Consider the following 20,084-nt stretch of genomic DNA (forward strand, 5'->3'; position numbering starts at 1 on the left):
AACATATCTGCCCGCACCTTTGCCACTGGAAGGAGACCTCTCCATTTTCCTGTGCAGTAAACAAATCTGTCCTCTACCCATGAGCAAGATAGTATCTCTATATTCCAAAGCCTTTTTATATACAAACATCAATGGAAAAACAATTAGAATAAAAACTTTCAATGCTTCTATCCCTAACACCTGTAAAAACTGAAACCCATAGAAAATCATGTCCCAACAGCATCCCCCACTCAGTTTGATCCTGGCTTGGCTACTGCCTAATTTTCCCATGTGTACACCCACCTCATGAAACACTCATTAATCTTACAAAGCATCCAGGATAAAAGGTATTCAAGTTACACCAGGAAACATTTTTCAAGGCTATGATCAGCAGGATACATTGCAGAAGAATGGGATGAGCTCTCGCGTTCCCTTCTGCAATGTCCCTGTGGCCATGCATTCAACCAGGTGAAGAAATCGCAATACCCATTAGGGACTACCTTAAATTTCCATAGTGATCCTTCTAAGAGAGATGGGTAAAGAAAGAATGAAACTGTACAAAAACATACAATACAATTTACACGAGAGTATTCTGTACTCCTCACCCAGGCAAAGCAGGTCCTAGATACAGTGGAATCATGGCTTATTACAATAAAAGGGATGAGAACTGGAAAACACATAGGAATTAGGGCAGAGGAGTACAGCAAAGGTGTTCACCAATAATCAACAAGGAGTATTAAGAAGACCAACATAGACCTAAAAGACGTATGAGATTGTGTAAAATGAAACGGAAGTGGTCGCAGGGACAAAAATAGTGTGGGTAGCCCTGAATGTAGGTGAAGAACACTGATCCTATGAATGCACCTGACACACTGCTTGTGTCTGTACTGGATGAAAATCATGGAACCACTAGTCCAGATCATGAGCTCACAACATGATTTCAAGAATAGTAACAATACTGTACACAGCAAATGAATGATTTGGTTCTAATATGCAGAACAGTATCTAAAATACACTTCCCTTTATATTTTACTGCTCATTTGGAAGTGACATACAGCAGAAAATTAAAAACTCTTGTATCTGGAAGCTTTTACTTTAAGCTCCTTCCAACAATCATCCATAGGGCTAATATTATTATTAGCTATTAATAATCTGGAAGACACCCAAGACCCACACTGTACCACACTGGACACACCCCTGGCCACTTTGTAAACATACAAAAGAAGTATCCACCCAAAACCATGGCAGAAATCTTTTCACCCAAAAGCTGTCATGGTTGATGGGAATTCTTTACAGTCAATGACCAATGAGTTATACATACTCACATGTCTGGCAATAAAATCTGTAGAACTTAACCTACACCCAGTGAACTAAAGAGAGAAATAATGGTAAAAGAGCTATCGGTTTGCCAAGATTTTCTCTACATGTATAAGAAGAAGACGAATGCTCAATTGACAAGCCACTTGAAGCCATTTTGCTATGGGAATATAGGAATAATTCATCTGTGCAAAGAGGCCCATGGAAGGTTTTTGACATCAAAACTAACATTGAGGGGCGCCTGGGTGGCACAGCGGTTAAGCGTCTGCCTTCAGCTCAGGGCGTGATCCCGGCGTTATGGGATCGAACCCCACATCAGGCTCCTCTGCTATGAGCCTGCTTCTTCCTCTCCCACTCCCCCTGCTTGTGTTCCCTCTCTCGCTGGCTGTCTCTATCTCTGTCAAATAAATAAATAAAATCTTTAAAAAAAAAAAACAACTGACACTGAGTGTACAGCCCTGTGAGATTGTAAACATCACTAGAGGCAGGAAAAGATGGAAAGAAGTCAGAGGAGAAGTCTGCTCCAAGACTGAGGTGATATTTATCAATGTCAAGAAATGACTTTGGTAAGCAAATTAAAAGAAAACACAATACAACTTTTTCAAAATATATTTCAATTTGTTATCAAATTTGATGGGAAAAAAGAAAATGAATAGGAAACCTCAGTCACTACACAAACCACACAACACATTCATTTCTAAAAGATTTCTGATCAAAACTGTAAAGATAATGATGTTTTTAGAAAAGCACAAAAGGATTCGATCTCTGTGGTCTTGGTATAAGGAGAGATTTCCAAAAGCGATAAAGATCACTAACCCTGAAGGGTGAACTAACAAACTGGATTACACTGAAATGAAGAACTTCTCTGCATCGCAAGCTCAAGAGAACGAAGTAGAGATACAGAGAGAAGACAAAGGACTTATTCTCACCATATATACAAAACTACAAAGATTGAAGAAAAATATATCACAACAGTGATAAAATGGGCACAATGACCATTAAACACTTTGAAAACGAGATTATCCAAAGTTTGATGCCCAACTCCATACTAACAGGAACTGACAAACAAAAACAAAAAAGGAAATAGAACCAAGACTTGGTAACATCACAAACCAACCAGAAGGCTACTGTGATGGGGTACCAGGGTGGCTCAGTTGGTTAAGCGTCTGCCTTCGGTTCAGGTTATGATCCCAGGGGTCCTGGGATCGAGTTCTGCGTGGGGCTCCCCACTGAATGTGGAGTCTGCTTCTCCCTCTGCCCCTTCCCCCACCCATTCTCTCTCTCTCTCTCTCTAAAGAATAAATAAAATCTTAAAAAAGAAAAAAAAAAAGAAGAAGAAGAAGAAAAAAGGTTACCATGAAAATGACATAAACTACCACGTTTTGGAAAGTATGTGGTAGGCCAGAAATCCAATACACTCTGGTGGGTGTGAAAATTTGTACAAATACTTTACAAAGTGTTTGGAGTATTTATTAAAGCATGACATATTTAAACATATTTACTAACAATTCGCTCCCACATTATAGCCAAGGACAAGTGTGCACGTTTCAGTAAAAGACAAATTATAAATTTTACATGCCAGTACTATTCATGATAGTCCTACACTGAGAACCATCCACCTGTCCAATAGCAGTAGAATGATGCACTCAGTTGACATTCACAATGGAACTGGAACCTTCCATTCTAATGAATGATGCACAATAACATGCAGTAAATACAGATAAATTCACAAAGAACAGTTGGAAAGAAAAAAAAGCCAAATATAAGAGTTCCTGGGGTGCCTGGGAGGCTCAGTGGTTAAGCTTCTGCCTGCTTAGGTCATGACCTGGGGTCCTGGGATCGACTCTCGAATCGGGCTCCCTGCTCAATGGGGAGCCTGCTTCTCCCTCTCCCACTTCCCCTTCTTGTGCTCTCTCTCTCTCAGATAAATAAAATCTTTAAAAAATAATAATAAAAGAGTTCCTGCTGCCTGATTACATTTACATAAAGTACAAAAATGAGGACAGCAATCTCTTGCCTTACATGTTAAAAGAGAGCTGAACTTTGGGGAAGTTACTGAGGAGCTCAAGGGAAATTTTAGAGGACAAACATTATTCTGTGTCTTGATCTCAGCAGCTTATTCAGATGTGATCAGTTTGTGAAATTACACTGAGCTGTTTACTTATGATCTCCACATGTGACTTTACTTTTTAAAAAATTTCATCAAAAAGGGGCACGTGGGTGGCTCAGTCATTAAGCGTCTGCCTTCGGCTCCGGGCGTGATCCTGGCGTTATAGGATCGGGCCCCACATCAGGCTCCTCCGCTATGAGCCTGCTTCTTCCTCTCCCACTCCCCCTGCTTGTGTTCCTTCTCTCGCTGGCTGTCTCTCTCTCACTCTCTCTCTATTAAATAAATAAAATCTTTAAAAAATTTTTTTCATCAAAAAAATAGATGTAGGTAATTAGAGAAATATCATAATGTATATGTTGACAAGTTGAAATTAAAACTAGGATGTAATTTCACACTGTGACTAGATTTAAAAAGCATTTTTTAAGCATGTTTTAATTTCTAGTTAAAACAATGTGGTACACAATTCACAGAAATAGAATGAAAAGTAGTTATTTTAATAAAATCTACTCAGGAAAACATAAGAACAAATAATAAAAAAAAGTAGGGTGTAAGGAAAAACAAAAAACTTGGTAAATCCAAACCCCATTATCTCCACTGTAATATTAAACATAAATAAACCAAATGTTCCTGGTAATGCCAAACTTTGCTTGAATACATCCCATTGGAGTTTTCCTAGCGCTATAACGAAAACAGAAGGAAAGAATTGGAAAAACAAAAAAACAAAAACAAAAAACAAAAACAAAGAAAGAAACAAAAACACAACCCATGTAGTGATAACCAACCAGCAGAGCAATATAATTATCATATAGAATAATCTTTAACACTAAAGGAGTTTGTCACTGTTATTTATAGTGTTTTCAATACCTAAATATACGCCATTTCAATATAAGTGAAGAAAAACAATCTGTGTTAGTATGTGTGCATATTTATACACATATATATATAAAAATACACACAAACACAGGGAAACATTTATTTTTTGCTCATGAGATATTAAAATAATCATCACAGACGGCTGATATCATCAACATGGTGAAATAAGGTCCAGTGGGTGTCTCAATCAGGTAAGTGTCTGACTCTAGTCTTCAGCTGACATCATGATCTCACAGTTGTGAGACAGAGCCTCACATCTGACTCCCACATCCTGCACCAAGCTGGGCAGAGAGCCTGATTGTGACTCCCTCTCCCTCTCCAAGGAAGGAAGGAAGGAAGGAAGGAAGGAAGGAAGGAAGGAAGGAAGGAAGGAAGGAAGGAAGGAAGGAAGGAAGGAAGGAAGGAAGGAAGGAATACCTAGTTCCCACTTCAATACTTTTCTTTAAAAAAAAAAAAAGATTTCATTTATTTACTTCAGAGAGAGAGAGTACAAGTGAGAGCACAGAGGGGGAGGGGCAGAGGGAAAAACAGACTCCCCACTGAGCAGAGAGTCCAACTTGGGGTTGGACCGCAGGACCTCAGGACCATGGCCTGAGATGAAGGCAGATGTTTAAAGCACCTGAGTTACCCAGGCGCCCCCCCACTTCAGTACTTCTCATAATAAGGTCAACTAGCAACTATTCACATAGGACATCACTGGGCAACTCTCAGTACTCAGGGTTGAGGTTGAAACACCCCCTGGACCACAGAGTCAAGAAGGACAACATTAGAAGGGTAAGAGGAGCAATTTCAGGCTGATCACAATGCACCTTCCCAAGGTCAGAACAGTGCCCCCCCCCCCAACAGGGACCAACAGGAACTACAACTGCTCCACTAAGAAAAAGAACCCATGGTAGGCACCCAGTATTCCTCAAGTGGCAATCTACTTCCTGGATGGCCATTAGGTCTCATATCAGTGGAATCCCCGGGGGCATCTGTGGTGCTGGACACTGGGGATCACAAAGACATGGAGAAGGTGGATAGGACTTCAGCAACCAGTGCTCAGATCTTGGAAGACTCCCAAACCAGACTGTGTTCCACCTTGCAGTCACACCCATTCGGAGATCCCAGTGACTCTGACCACTTGCAGAGCTGAGATAAACGCACCTGGTCTAGGGGCTTTGTCAGCGGCTATGCCTGAGTTGGGTCTCCAGCCAAAAGGTTGAGCTAGATCATAGAGGCCATTCTATGACCCTATCTGGGAAGGCATGCAAGTTGGAAGTCACTTTCCACTGCTGAGCATAACCTCTAGTTCCCACCCCCTCCAACAGCAAGCATGAACAATTGCTTGAGAAAGAAAGACCCTGGGCAACCACACAGCCTATCTTATAGGCCTATGGGGAGAGAGCCAAGCCAGCAACACTGTCCAAGTGCTGAGCATAACCCTGACTCTGCAGGACTAGAGAGCCTGAACAGTGAGCCAAGGCAGTCTCAGAGTGAAGTCTATTATACCGCCCAGAAACAGAGAATGGCCTTCAGTCCTGTCAAATGTTTGAATATAACCTCTGGCCCCACCCGACCAGAGATGTGCCAGCACTGGCGCCCACAGTGCCAATGGGCACATGTCTGCCCTCCATGAACATAGAAAATATGGATTGTAAGGAAAATCTTGACCAGAGAAATCATTCCAATTTTCAAATGCACACAGGCTATTCGGTTATATTTCAAAGTTCAATATTCACATTCAAATAGAGAGGATTCAGCATGAAACATGACTAATGGGCTACCTTTTTCATGAAGAATAAAATCCAAAGTATTCACTAAGTCTGACACATTCGTTTTCATAGTGCGTACGCTGTCAGCAGTGTCATGCATTTGTTTAGCTACACTCTCAATAATACTTCTATAGTATCCTTATTAAAAGCACCAAAGTCGCAGCAGTAACAAAAAGGAAGAAAAGCTATAATACACAAATGTGAGGAAAATTAATCACAAATAATCTGAGGTTTAAGGTCACTGGGAAAAAAGATTATTAGTGATATCATCCCACTGCTTTAACAAGTACAAGTGACACCTGAATAATGCAGGGGTTCAGCATACTCACCACCCATGAAGTTGAAAATCCACGTATAACTTTGACTCCTTAACACTTAATTTAATAGCCTACTGTTGACAAGAAACCTTATCAAAAACAGTCAATATGTATTTCATATATGTTATATGTGGTATTCCGACAATAAACGAAGCTCAAGAAAAGTAAATGTTCAGAAAAACAGAAGGAAGAGGAAATACATTTATGATACTGTATTACAAATAAATCTGACCCCAGGGGGACCATACTTTACACCCATGTTGTTCAAGGGACAAGTGTGCTTTGTGTTACTGTTTATCTGCAACCTTAATGAAGTTGGGGTGGCTAAGGTTGTGTTGAATAACATTTCTTTTATTACACATCAGTGTTAACACACTGAAGTCTATTCAGCATTATTAATTAAAATATATTGAGTTCAAACACACTGTAAACAAACCACTGAAAAAAATCACTATATGATCCTTGGTCAAAATGCCCGTTACATCATTCAAGAACCATCCCTGTTCCCCTGACATAATGATCTGAGTTGTGTTTTCTATGCTTTTCAACTGAGGCTAATTATTGAGTATATGAGGATTTACAGTAATTTTACACTCTTTTAGGGAAGAGTCAGCTATCTATACTTTCCTCCGTTTTCTGTGAATATTTCTTTTATTTTAACCGAATAACATATACTAGTATCAATTGCTATGATGACGAAGATACATCCAGCTTTTAAATAACCTACCACTGTATTCTCCTTAAACAGCAAATGGCAAAACTATTTAAAATTTAGAATGTTCCTGTGTTTTACCTTAATGCAAATAATAATGCCCTGAATCCTTACTTCATGGGGAATTATTTCACTCTTATATGTCAACCACACATAACATCTCCATGTGGACCTTCTTCATATATTTCATGTTATAGCCTCCTTAATCTTGCACGGAAAAGCAGGTTATGAATGAATTCCCCATCATAGCGCCCTCATGTCGGTGAGACAGCAAGAATCAATCATTTTGCATGCATACAAGCAATAAAGGCTTAGCATGAGATGATTTCAGAGTAAAATTAATAATATTTGCTATGCAAAGTATCTGAAATATAGTCAAAAGAAAAAAAGAGACACACTGAAACTAGTTATCCTTCTCCAGATATCCATCCCCTCTTGATCCTTTCAGGCATATTAACAGATACAGTTCACCATTGAATAACATGGGTTTGAACAGTGTGGGTCAATTTATACACAGATTTTTTTCTTTTTTATGAATATAGTGTGGTACTGTAAACATGTTTTCTCTTCGTTATGCTTTCCTTAGTATTTTCTTTTATTAACCTTACTTGATTATAAAAATACTGTATAGGATACAGACAAGATAAAAAGAAGGGGATGATTAACTGTTAATGTCCTAGATAAGGTTTCTCGTCAATAATAGGCTATTTCTATGGAAAAGTAGGTATGGTTTTGACTTCTGGGGACTCAAAAGTTACACGCAGGGGCACCTGGGTGGCTCAGTTGGTTAAGCGTCTATCTTAGGCTCTGCCTTCAGCTCATGTCACGATCCTGGGGTCCTGGGATGGAGCCAGGCTTTGGGCTTCCTACTCAGTGGGGAGCCTGCTTTCTCCCTCTCCCTCTATGCTCCCCCTCACCCCAGTGTTCTCTCGGTCTCAAATGAATAAATAAAATCTTAAAATAAAAAAAAAAGTTACACACAGATCTCCCCTTCTGCAAGGGGCTAGTGTCCCTCCAGCTTGCATTGTCCAAGGCTAAAATGTAACTGATCTAGGAGTTTGAACTTTGAATTTTTCTCTGTAATAAATACTCTGATTTATAATGCTAAAATGTGGTACTGACTTGACTTACTGCTTTCTACTGTGAATGTTCTTATTAGATTTCCTTTCTACTGCATACTTTGCAAATTGTCTCCATCTTTAATATTTTTATCCTTTATGAAGACTCTCTTTTTTCTGAACTGTGTATTAAAAACCAAGTTCATTCATCAATCATTACATTTCTAGGGTTTCTATGCACTATGCTTTCTCTGATGTTGAGTAAGGGTTCAGTTCCAGGTAAAGACTTTGCCACCGTTCTTGACTATTGTAAGGTATCCCCCAGGATATATTATCTCATGTTGAATACTTTTGATTATGAATTAAATTCCCTGCCACATTCTTTACATTTGTAGGGTTTCATACAGTATGCACTCTATAATGTTCAGAAAGCATGTAGTTCAGGGGCGCCTGGGTGGCACAGCGGTTAAGCGTCTGCCTTCGGCTCAGGGCGTGATCCCGGCGTTATGGGATCAAGTCCCACATCGGGCTTCTCCGCTATGAGCCTGCTTCTTCCTCTCCCACTCCCCCTGCTTGTGTTCCCTCTCTCACTGGCTGTCTCTATCTCTGTCGAATAAATAAATAAAATCTTTTAAAAAAAAAAAAGCATGTAGTTCTGCATAAAGACATTGCCACATTTTTTTTTAATTTGTCAGCATTGTTTCCATTATGTATTACCTTATATATTGGTAAGTTTTGAGGGGTAGCTAAATTTTGCACATTGTTTACATTTGTAACACCTCGTCCCATTATGAAATATCTGCTGTCCTACCTACTACATTTTTTAAGTCTTCTCTTCAGTAAGAATACAATGATGTACAATAAGATTTGAGCTTTCATAAACGACTTTCCCACATTTATTACTATCATACTGGCTCTGTGAAAACTGAGCTCTCTGATATTTAGTAGGATTTGATCCTTGTTTATTGTTTTTCCCAGATTCATTGCATTGGTAAGTTCTGTCTCTATTATAAACACCTCCATAATTATGAAAGTGAGAGCCTTCGCGAAGACCTTCCTAAGTTCACAACAAATGAAACCTCGCTCTGTATAAAGAATTATGTGATTAAGTATTCCAAAGTGATGTCTGGATAAAGACCCTCTGGTGTATATCAAAATTGGAGACTTTGCAACAAGGAGGGATTATGTGTTGGTGGAAGTATAATGAACCCTCTGGAAAGCACTTCTCAAATCAATCACATTTAGACATTTTATCTTCACATTCTGAAACGTGTCAGTTAATGACTAAACCAATCTTATATTTTAAATCATCTGAATGATTACTTTCAGCATGGACTAGGTGACTTTCCAGAATTCCCAAATACCCTTCAAAAAAAAAAAAACCGTATGTTTAAAAAATGGATTATCTTCCCTGGGTTCAAAGACATTGTTCTGCAAATATAACAGACTAAAGGGGAGGTTTTCGCTGAATGTTTTATATCCTTGATCTCTTGTGGCACTAAGCATTTCATTATGGGTAACTGTCACAATTTGGTTATATCCATCATAACGTCCTTTCTGCCATTCACTACCCCTTCACATTCCTAGTCATTCGTAAGTATAAATACTTATTTCCACAGATTCCACATTTTCCCGTATCACTCTACAAACTCAATCTCCTTTCCCTGTCTTTGCTAACAGGCCTTGGGTGTTATGAAAAGACACAACTAAAAGATTCAAAATAAGTTATCATACCCAGTACACTGACATGCATATATGTTAAAATCCTCATGTGCAGAATTGATACCCATCACAGCACATCAGCAGAAGGGAAAAATAGGACCCACCAGGACTGTGCTCCTCCACGGAGACAAAAATGGAACAACTTACCTTTCAGAGTGCTCCAGAAGCGAGCTAGGAGAACACAGCATCCCCAGCAAGTATAAAGGAAGAAGAGGCACATCGAAGAGACAAGGAAAGTTTGTGACACTTGCCCCCAGTAGCCGTTCACCCTCCCTGACACCCCACGGCAACACTGTGAGACAACTCTTCCCTCTCCTCAGGAGAGGATCAAATGAGTGACCTGTATGTTCAATGATCTGGCTTCTTGGCTGCTGCCTGAGGGACTTGCTTCCGTCATGCATGACATGGGAGGCACAGGGAATGAGAGCGCCTTCCTGACACAGTGTGGTGGCTGCTGGGACCAAAGGGGAGCATTTGTTCCACCAATGGAGAGACCACAGAGCTGAGACAGAGAGAGAGAGAGGAAGCCATCATGGACATAAAGTAGTAAATAGAGCTTTGAACCCGGAAATTAGAAAAATTCAGACATGACAAATGCCCAGAACATGTATGACAGGTCTCAGAATTACTATTATTTGTGTTCCTCTCTGCAAAGCAAGTCCATAATCCTGGGCTGGGAGGCTGCTTTTTTAGAATTCTCAAATGTCAACAAAATATAATAAGGCATACAAAGAAAGAAGAAAATGTGTTCCAAACAGAGGAACAAAATAAATCTCCAAATTTGGCCTTAAACTAATAAAGAACTATTATTAATTGCCTGACATGAATTCATATAACCATCATAGAGATGTTCATGGAGGAAGAAAACAGTTAGTTAACTAATGACATCAGGGAAACTACGTATGACCAAAATGAAAACCCAAACAGAAAGTATAACAACAATGAACGAGAAACTGGGAGCTGAAGAGTATAATCACTGAATTTAAAAATACACCAAGGGGTCAGCCATAGACTTGATTAATCGGAAGAAAGAATCAGACATCTTAAAGACACCTTATTTTAAATGCTCTACCGAGAGGAGCAGAGAAAAATGTGGAAAAGGACAGAGTCTAGGGATGCATGGGACACCAACAAGTGGTCCCATATATACATTGAGGGGACCCCCAAAAGGAGAGGAGTGTGAAAGGGGGCAGAGTTTACATGAAAAACTAAAGGCTTGCACATCCCACGTATGTGGAAAGAAGAGACTAATTCAACAAACTCAGTAAATTCAAACTAGGATAAATCTGAAGACATGAAGACAGTGACACATAATTAACCTATGACAAATCATAGGTGAAAAGAGAATTTTGAAACAGCATGACAAAACCACCCATCTTGTACAAGAGAGTTTTTTAAGATTAGTAGTGGGATTCTCAGCAGACCTGATAGGAAACATGGGAAAATATATTCACGTACTGCAAGATCAAAAAAATAGCCACCAAGAATACTTTATCTGGCAAAACTGTTTTCCACGAATGTAGAAATGAAGACTTTCCCAAGTAAAAACCCCTCTAAGTTTACCAGTAGACATGTCCTACAAGAAACGTTAAACGGAAGTCTATCTAGGTGAAATAAAAGGATTCTAAACAGCAACGAAAACCACATGCCAACATACAGCTCTCACCAAATATAAATATTTACACAATTATAGAAACCTGCAGTATTGTTATTAAGTAGCACGTGTCACTTTTATTTCTGCTATAGAATTTTTTTTAAATAAAAGCATAAAAATCATAAACCTAGGTAATAAAGTACACAACATAAAAGAATTTGTGATATCAGTAACAAAGCAGGTGCAGGGGTGGAGATGATAAGTTTTGTATGCAATTGACAATAGCAGTTTAAAATGGTTTGTTGTACCTTTAAAATGTTTTAAGTAATCTTTAACTTAACTATTATGAAAATAAGTACAGAGAAGACACAAAAGTTAATGAGAATGGTATCAAAGCATATCATGGGTATAACACCACAATTAAGGATATAATGTAATACCAAAACTTGATTCAGCGGTGTAAAATGTTTAAAAATTACATTCAACTCACAAAAACTGTTCCTTTCATGCAAAGGGAATATAAATTCACCAATAGATGATGAAATTAATTCTATTATTATAACAACTCACCTATACATGATAAAACAGTCACTGAACACTAACCAATAAAAAAAATACACAAGATGAGTCATAATCAAAGTATGTATGTGTGGTATTTATACAGACAAATACATACATAATTTTATTGGCAAAGGGCATAAAGCTGATTCATATTTGTGTTAAACTCACATTGTCTTGAACTCTATTGAGTTGAAAATTGTCATCCTATAATAAAATACATAGGTAACAACATTACCACAACTAAATCAGTGTTTTGGAGGGTCCCATAAAAAAGGAAGCACATTATTACAAAACTGCAAAAAGCAGAATAAGACAAAATTTAACCCAAAGAATTCTACAAAAAAATACATGAATTTCTGAAAGGAAACCTTCTATATAAGTATAATTTTAAACTGTGACTATGTACCCATGAAAAACAAGTATTTGGAATTATCGGCATGCCTTCATTGACAGTAAAATTGCAAAGAATATTCATTAACATCAACCATGAATAGCTCTAATACAAAATTTTATGAATGAGCACTTAAAACACATTAAAAATGTATTATGTTATTAACATGTCCCTCTTCTTACACAGAATGCAAGGCTATAATCCATTCTTAAGAAACAAGCAGCCTGGGTGCTGGGTGACTCAACAGGTTAACATCCGATTCTTGATTTCACCTCAGGTCGCAATCTCAGGGTTCTGGGATTGAGCCCCTCAGGTAGTCTCCCTCTGCCCCTCCCCCCACTAGGGCTGGCTCTCTCTCTTTCTCTCTTTGTCTCTCATAAATAAATAAATTTAAAAAAAGAACCAAGCACCCGAAGAAATACCTTTCATTTTGAAATAAAGAAACAACATCAAAATTGTAAAATATGCTGGCAATCATTTTGTAAAAAATAAATATTTGGTATTAAATTTGCATACATTCTGAGTAAAGTAGAAGAAAAGCCTAACAGTTAATTTTTCCTGAAGTAAAATTAAATTCATAAACAAAACTTTTTTTTAAATATGGGAATTTTACCAATTATCCACCTCACTTCTTATCAGCATATGCCCATGTCTTATCACAACTATTCATACAAAAAGAAAATCAGAGATGAATCTGATATATAACTAATACGAAAGTGAAAACACACATGACAAAAATCACAAGAACTTCATATCATACAAAATTATAAAATGATGCAGTTATTAAGAAATAAATTAACAACTGAGGCTTTATTATAGGCTACAAGTTCTAAGTTCTAAATGTTCTAGCTCCCTTATGGCATCAATTTATAATTTATGCAGGAAATCTAGGATACAAATATATACATTACATTATTTCACCACTGAGGAATGCAACACAGAGTGGAACTTTCTAATATTGGTCAATACAAAGAAAAATGAACCTTTGAAGGGAAATAAAGGATTAGATTTCCACATTTTAGGGAAGTGCTTTAATATCTGATGAGATTACTGGGTCTCGATTTTGCTCAATTAAAATTAAAGCCTCCATAACCCTGGAAAGCATAAACCAGAAAACATGGAATATCTATGTCCAGTGTTCCCAGGATTTCTGCACCAAACCCCAATATGTCTACTGCTACCATGACATATTCTCACACGAGGCAAAACAGAACTTACGAAGGGTTTAGCATAGAGTTCCTCAGAAATAGGGAGATTTTCCCAGGGCCCTCATGGCAATGGAAAAGCTCTCAAGTTATAGAGCCCCTCCCACTCCCAGGGTAATTGCCTGGTCCTCACTGTGGATGCGCTGGACCACCATTGGAGTTGAAGGAAAATCTTAAGCGAATGTTAAGAGCGTGATAATGTTGGATAGCAGATGTCTCTCTGTGAGAGGGAGAGAAATAACATCAGCTTCTCAAACTAATTTCCATTCAAGGAGAGCTACTTAAAACACACTAAGGTCAATCTTCCTGCTTCACATTTGGACCTCACCTCCGTCATCTGCTTCATTCAGTCTCACCTACCTGGGTGGATGGCCACTCTCTTCTTTCTCTTCATATCCCAGAGCTCCTTCTCTTGCTCCAAAAAGATGACCAGGTTTGGCTTCCAAACAACGTGATCTGTTTAACAGAAAAAAGTATTGCTGGAGATTCTAACTTTCAATCCACTATTGTGCTCAGTAGAGAAGAGGGGACGTTGGAGAATTCTAGAAAATGATTTCCCAAATGCTGTTAACCAACAGCCCCTTTAGAACACACAGTAGGGGTTTCAAATATTCATATATGACCTCCACTTCCAAGTACTAGTGATACAATAATAATGAGTAATAACTGGAGTTTAGGACATAGGCAGTACCATTTTGCGTCACTGAATATGTAGAATTACCACTGATCTACAGAATTGATGATACTACCCTAAGGAAGGGGAAGCTAAAGCAGAGAAGGAAATAATCATCAAAATTTTTCTCTACAAACCCCTACTTATTTCCCTTTCTGCCTGGATCTGAATTCCATTCATACAAAGAGGAATCTTCCAAGAGACTGTCTTCACAGGAAGGAAGAAAACCCTGAGTGTGGACTGGGAAATCTGGAAGGAGTCATCCTCACCCAAGAACAGGAGGTGTCCGTAATTCTCCAGCATCACGTCCCTGTACAATTCCCGCTGCGTGTGGCTCAGGCATCGCCACTCCTCCCGGGAGAACTCTATGGCCACGTCCCTGAATGTCAGCACTGGTGAGCATAGAGCCCGGCGCTAGGCTTGAGCTCATGACCCATGAGATCATGACCTGGGCCAAAACCACGAAGCAGACTCTTAAGTGACTAAACCACCCAGGCACCCCTCTAATTAGATTCATATTCTGATTTACTTTGGGGCAGCAACAAGAACACAGAAGTTATGATGTCCTTCAGTGTGACTCAGGCATTGATACCGATTTGCTTCACTGCAGCTGATGTTAACTTCTTTTACTTGGCTTAGTGCTCTCTGCCAGATTCCTCCTGTATAACGTGAATTTATCTCTTATTCATTCATAAGGATTGGATGGATTTACTCAGAGATGTTCAGAAGCCATCACATTCAAACTAGAAACTCCTTCTGAGTTTCTCTTTGCTTGTAATTTCCATTGGAAAATGAAGACTCTCTCTTTTGTGTACTGGAGATACTGCCTTCTGGGAGTGTTGGTTCTAAGTCAGTAAGGCCCCCAACTTATAAGATTTCATTGTATTTCACACTCATGTCACAGACACATTCTTTTGTTTACTTCTTTGTATTTTCCGGAAAAGAAAACATGAATCATATAGTTAACATATTGAAGTGTCTCTGTGTCCAAAGCTGTGAATTTTCATGTGGGTACAGAAACTTATTTTATTTTGCACGGCACAGAGTACAAGACAGAATGCCATATGCCATCAAGGCACCATTCATTGTCATGAATAAAAAGGTGAAATCTGTGGTAGCACCAGAGAGACTATACTACTGAAGACGGACATTAGTGAGAGCAATATATCATGGGCTCTTAAGAAACAGAAATTTTTTTTTGTTACTGGGATGTTACATGCACAGAGAATATACCTGACCAAATGTGTTTGACAAGTTACAAATTTTCTGCATCATATGACGGTTATTGGTGTTCTTCTGAAAAAATCAAGTCCATAAAGACTAGGAGACATAGGTTGTTTAAATTCCCAAATCTCAAAAGATCAAAAACCATACAAAGAGAAAAACAAGGCACGTTGAAAGAAACAAAATACACCTGCAGAAACTGCCTGTAGGTAATGGACATCTATATCACCTGACACACAATTATAACAACCAGCTAAATGATGATCAGATAGCTGAGAGTTAATTTTTTAAAAGATTTTATTTATTTATTTGACAGAAAGAGAGAGAGAGAGGGAACACAAGCACGGGGAGGGGGAGAGGGAGAGAGAGGGAGAAACTAGCTGGGAACCTGAGCAGGGAACCCGATGCAGGGCTCAATCCCAGTACTCTGGGATCATGACCTGGGCCGAAGGCAGACACTTAATCGACTGAGCCACTCAGGCACCCCACGTATCCCGAATAATCTTGAAAATTATTAGTACTTTGGAGACATCACACCTTCCTGATGGTAAGCATATTACAAAGCCGGAGTAATCAAAAAAATGTAAGAGGCATAATGATAGATAAGGACAGTGGAACAGAACAAAGAGCTCAGATATAAACTCCCATTTCGAAGGAACTTCAACAAGACTGCCTGCTTATACCACAGAACAGATAAAAGACAGCATCTTAAACAATGGTGTTGAGAAAATCAGATGTCTACATGACAAGAATGATGATGGACTCCTACTCAAGACCATATACAAATATTAACTCAAAATGGGTTGAACATTTAATTAAATGTAAACACAAATATAAAACTCCTAGAAAAAAAGATAAAGAAAAAGCTATGTGACATTTGATTTGACAATGATTTTGTTAGATATGACATCCATGTTGGAGGCAACGAAATTAAAAATAAACCAGTGAGATTATAACAAACATAAAATTTGTTTACATTAAAGGAAAGAATCAATGGAGTGAAAACAGAAACTACAGATGGGAACCAATTTTTGCAAAGCACCTGTGTGTAAAAAGGTAAATATCCAGAATTTATAAAGTACTGATACAACACAACATCAGAAGCAACCTGGATGATAATCGCGTAAAGCACTGAATAGACATTAATCCCCAAAATGTAAACATATGGGCAAAATGCATATAAAAGATGCTCCAAATCACAAATGATTAGTGAAATACAAATGGGAAACATTGAGGTATCACTTCACACCCATCAGGATGACCGTTATGGAACAAACCAAAATTAACATGGCTTGCTAAGGACATGGAGAAGTCAGAACTCACATGCACCGCAGCAGGAAACAAAATGGTGGAACCAGTGTGAAAAACAGCATGGAGGTTCTTCAAAAAATTAAAAACAAAATTAGTCCATGACCTACCCCATCCCACTTTTGGGTTTAGATCCAAAAGAATTCAGAGGAAGATTGGAATTCATATTTGCACAACCACGTCCACTGTAGCTTGACCCAAAAAGCCAGTAATAGGTAGAATCCACCCAAATGCTAATGGTTGGGTGGATGAAGAAAATGTAGCACATCCATACGGTGGGATACTTTCCAACTTTGAAAAACAAACCGATTTTGTGACATGATACAACGCGAGCAAACCTTGAAAACATCTAGTGAAATAAATGACTCACAAAAGACAGATACTATAGGATTCCGCTGAGGGGAGACGGATGCGTTGTGGTGACTGCTCAGAAAAAAAAGCTGAGTGCTTATTCAAGCACTGGAGAGACTGCATAGCTGCAGACAAACATCAGGGAAAGTAATATATCATGGGCTCTAAAGAAGAAACAACAGAGCCTTTTTTTAACTGGGATATTAAAAAAACGCAGACATTACACATCCCCAGAATATGTCTGACAGGCCCCAGGATTATGCAGGATTATTCAGGCTAATGCACAGTTCAGTGTTATTTTTGTTCTCTAGTACAAAGCAAGTCTATAAAGCCTGGGGCCAGAGGCTGTTTTTTATTTAATCCCCAAATCTCAGCAAAAGATCACAGGCATACAAAGAAATAGGAAAATGTGTTCTAATCAGAGGGCCAAAATAAAACTCAAGACTGGCCCTAAATTAATAAAGAATATTCATTACCTGACAAAGATTTCAAAATAATGATCATTAAGGTACTCATGGAGAAAGAAAACAAATAGGCAGATAAATGATATCTGGACAACTATACGTGACCGAAATAAAAATCCAAACAGACAGAAAGTATAAAAAGCTACACAGAAATTGGGAGAAGAGTTCAATAACTGAATTTAAAAATACACTATGGGATCAGAAACAGATTTCAACAAGCATAAGAAAGAATCAGGGGCGCCTGGGTGGCACAGTCGTTAAGTGACTGCCTTCGGCTCAGGGCGTGATCCCAGCGTTCTGGGATCGAGCCCCACATCAGGCTTCTCTGCTGCTAGCCTGCTTCTTCCTCTCCCACTCCCCCTGCTTGTGTTCCCTCTCTCACTGGCTGACTCTGTCAAATAAATAAATAAAATCTTTTTTAAAAAAAAGAAAGAAAGAATCAGACCTCTTGAAGGCCCCTTGCTTTAAATTATCCTTGATGGAAACAAAGAAAATATGGAAAAGGACAGAGCCTAAGGGACTCATGGGACACTGACATTGGAGCAATTTACATATTAAGGAGGTCCCCATAAAAAGAAGAGAGTAAAATGGGGCAGAAAACTTACATGAAGAACTAATGGCTTATACTTCCCATTTATGGAAAGAAAGAGACAAATTCAAGTAACTCAGTGAATTCTAAATAAGATAAATGTCAAGATATGAACACAGTGACATATCATAATTAACCTATCAAAAAGTACAGGTGAAAAGAGAATTTTGAAACAGCATGACGAAAGAGAGACTTGTACAAGAGAGCTCCTCTAAAATTATTACTGGGATTCTCAGCAGACCCAAAGAGGTACATGGCATAATATATTAAAGCACTGAAATATAAAAAATATATATACCAATGGGGCGCCTGGGTGGCACAGCGGTTAAGCGTCTGCCTTTGGCTCAGGGCGTGATCCCGGCGTTATGGGATCAAGCCCCACATCAGGCTCCTCTGCTATGAGCCTGCTTCTTCCTCTCCCACTCCCCCTGTTTGTGTTCCCTCTCTTGCTGGCTGTCTCTATCTCTGTCAAATAAATAAATAAAATCTTAAAAAAAAAAAAAGAGTATTCTTGATTGATATATATATATATCATGAGTACTCTATCTGGCAAAACTGTCCTGATACAGAGAAAAGAAGGCTTTCCCAGGTAAAAACCCTGGAAGTGTACCACTAGATCTGCCCTCCAAGAAACGCTAAAGGGAATTCTTCTACTTAAAGAAAAAGGATTCTACACACTAACTAAAACCACATGAAAATATAAAGCTCTCTGGTAAATGTAAATATTTACACAAATACAGAAACCCCAAGTACTGTAATGAGGTAGCACAAATCAATTTTATTTCTGCTACAGAATTTCTTTAAAAATAAAAGCATAAAAACCATAAATCTAGGTTATAGAGTATACAACATAAAAGATCAATTCTGGGATATCAGTAAAATAAAGTGTATGCAGGGGTGGTGATCCTAAGTAGAACTTTGGATGCAACTGACAATATCAGTTTTAAATGGTCTGTTATACTTTAAAGAGGTTTTAAGTAATCTCCATGGTAGCCACAAAGAAAATACCTACAGAAGAAACAAAAATGAAATGAGACTGGTATCAAAGCATTTCATTATAAAAATCAAAGAAACATAAGGGAACACAGTAAGGGAAGAAAAATGGGATAAAATAGCTACAAGATGTACAGAAAACTATTTTAAAATGGCAATAGTAGCTCTTTTAGTAATTACTCTGATAGTAAATAGATTAAACTTCTCTAAAAAGAGGATGCCTGGGTGGCTCAGTCGGTTAAGTCTCTGCCTTTGGCTCAGGTCACAATCCCAGGGGTTCTGGGATTGAGTCCTCAATTAGGCTCCTTGCTCAGCAGGAAGCCTGCTTCTCCCTCCACCTGCCACTCCCCCTGCCTATGCTCTCTCTGTCTCTCTCTCTGACAAGTAAAATCTTTTAAAAAAATAATAATAAACAAAAATAAATAAACTCCTTCAAAGACATAAATTGGCTGAGTGCATAGAAAACACATTCAGGGGCACCTGGATGGCTCAGTCAGTTAAATGTCTGACTCTTGGTTTCAGAATAGGTCATTATCTCAGGGTTGGGGGGGCAGACCCCCCTGTCAGGTGCCCCGGAGACTCCGCTTTTCTTCCTCTCCCCCCACTTGCACTGGCACGCTTGCTCTCTCTCAAATAAATAAATAAAACTTCAAAATAAACCCCACACATTCAAACAATCCCCTGTCCACAAGAGACATACATCAGGTCTAGGGACAGATGTAGGATGTAAGTAAAAATATACAAAAGGTTATCCCATGCAAATGGGAACAGAAAGTGGGCACAGGTGGGGCGCCTGGGTGGCTCAGTTGTTAAGCATCTGCCTTCGGCTCAGGGCGTGATCCCAGCGTTCTGGGATCGAGCCCCATATCAGGCTCCTCCGCTGGGAACC

At 38.7% G+C, this 20,084-nt stretch overlaps 1 protein-coding gene across 1 annotated transcript in view; it reads right to left on the bottom strand.

The window, feature by feature from the left end:
* The window catches only part of LOC123787005 (uncharacterized), a 50,268-nt gene that overhangs the window by 10,892 nt on the left and 19,292 nt on the right, over nucleotides 1-20,084 (bottom strand). The window contains exon 2 of the mRNA XM_087871177.1: nucleotides 13,954-14,049. Within this exon, the coding sequence (XP_087727303.1) occupies nucleotides 13,954-13,987 (34 nt within the window). The 5' untranslated portion in view covers nucleotides 13,988-14,049. The remainder of the gene's footprint in view (nucleotides 1-13,953; nucleotides 14,050-20,084) is intronic.

This window comes from Ursus americanus, chromosome 21 (assembly GCF_024610735.1).
Source record: "Ursus americanus isolate L20-20 chromosome 21, mUrsAme1.1.p, whole genome shotgun sequence".
NCBI lineage: Eukaryota > Metazoa > Chordata > Mammalia > Carnivora > Ursidae > Ursus > Ursus americanus.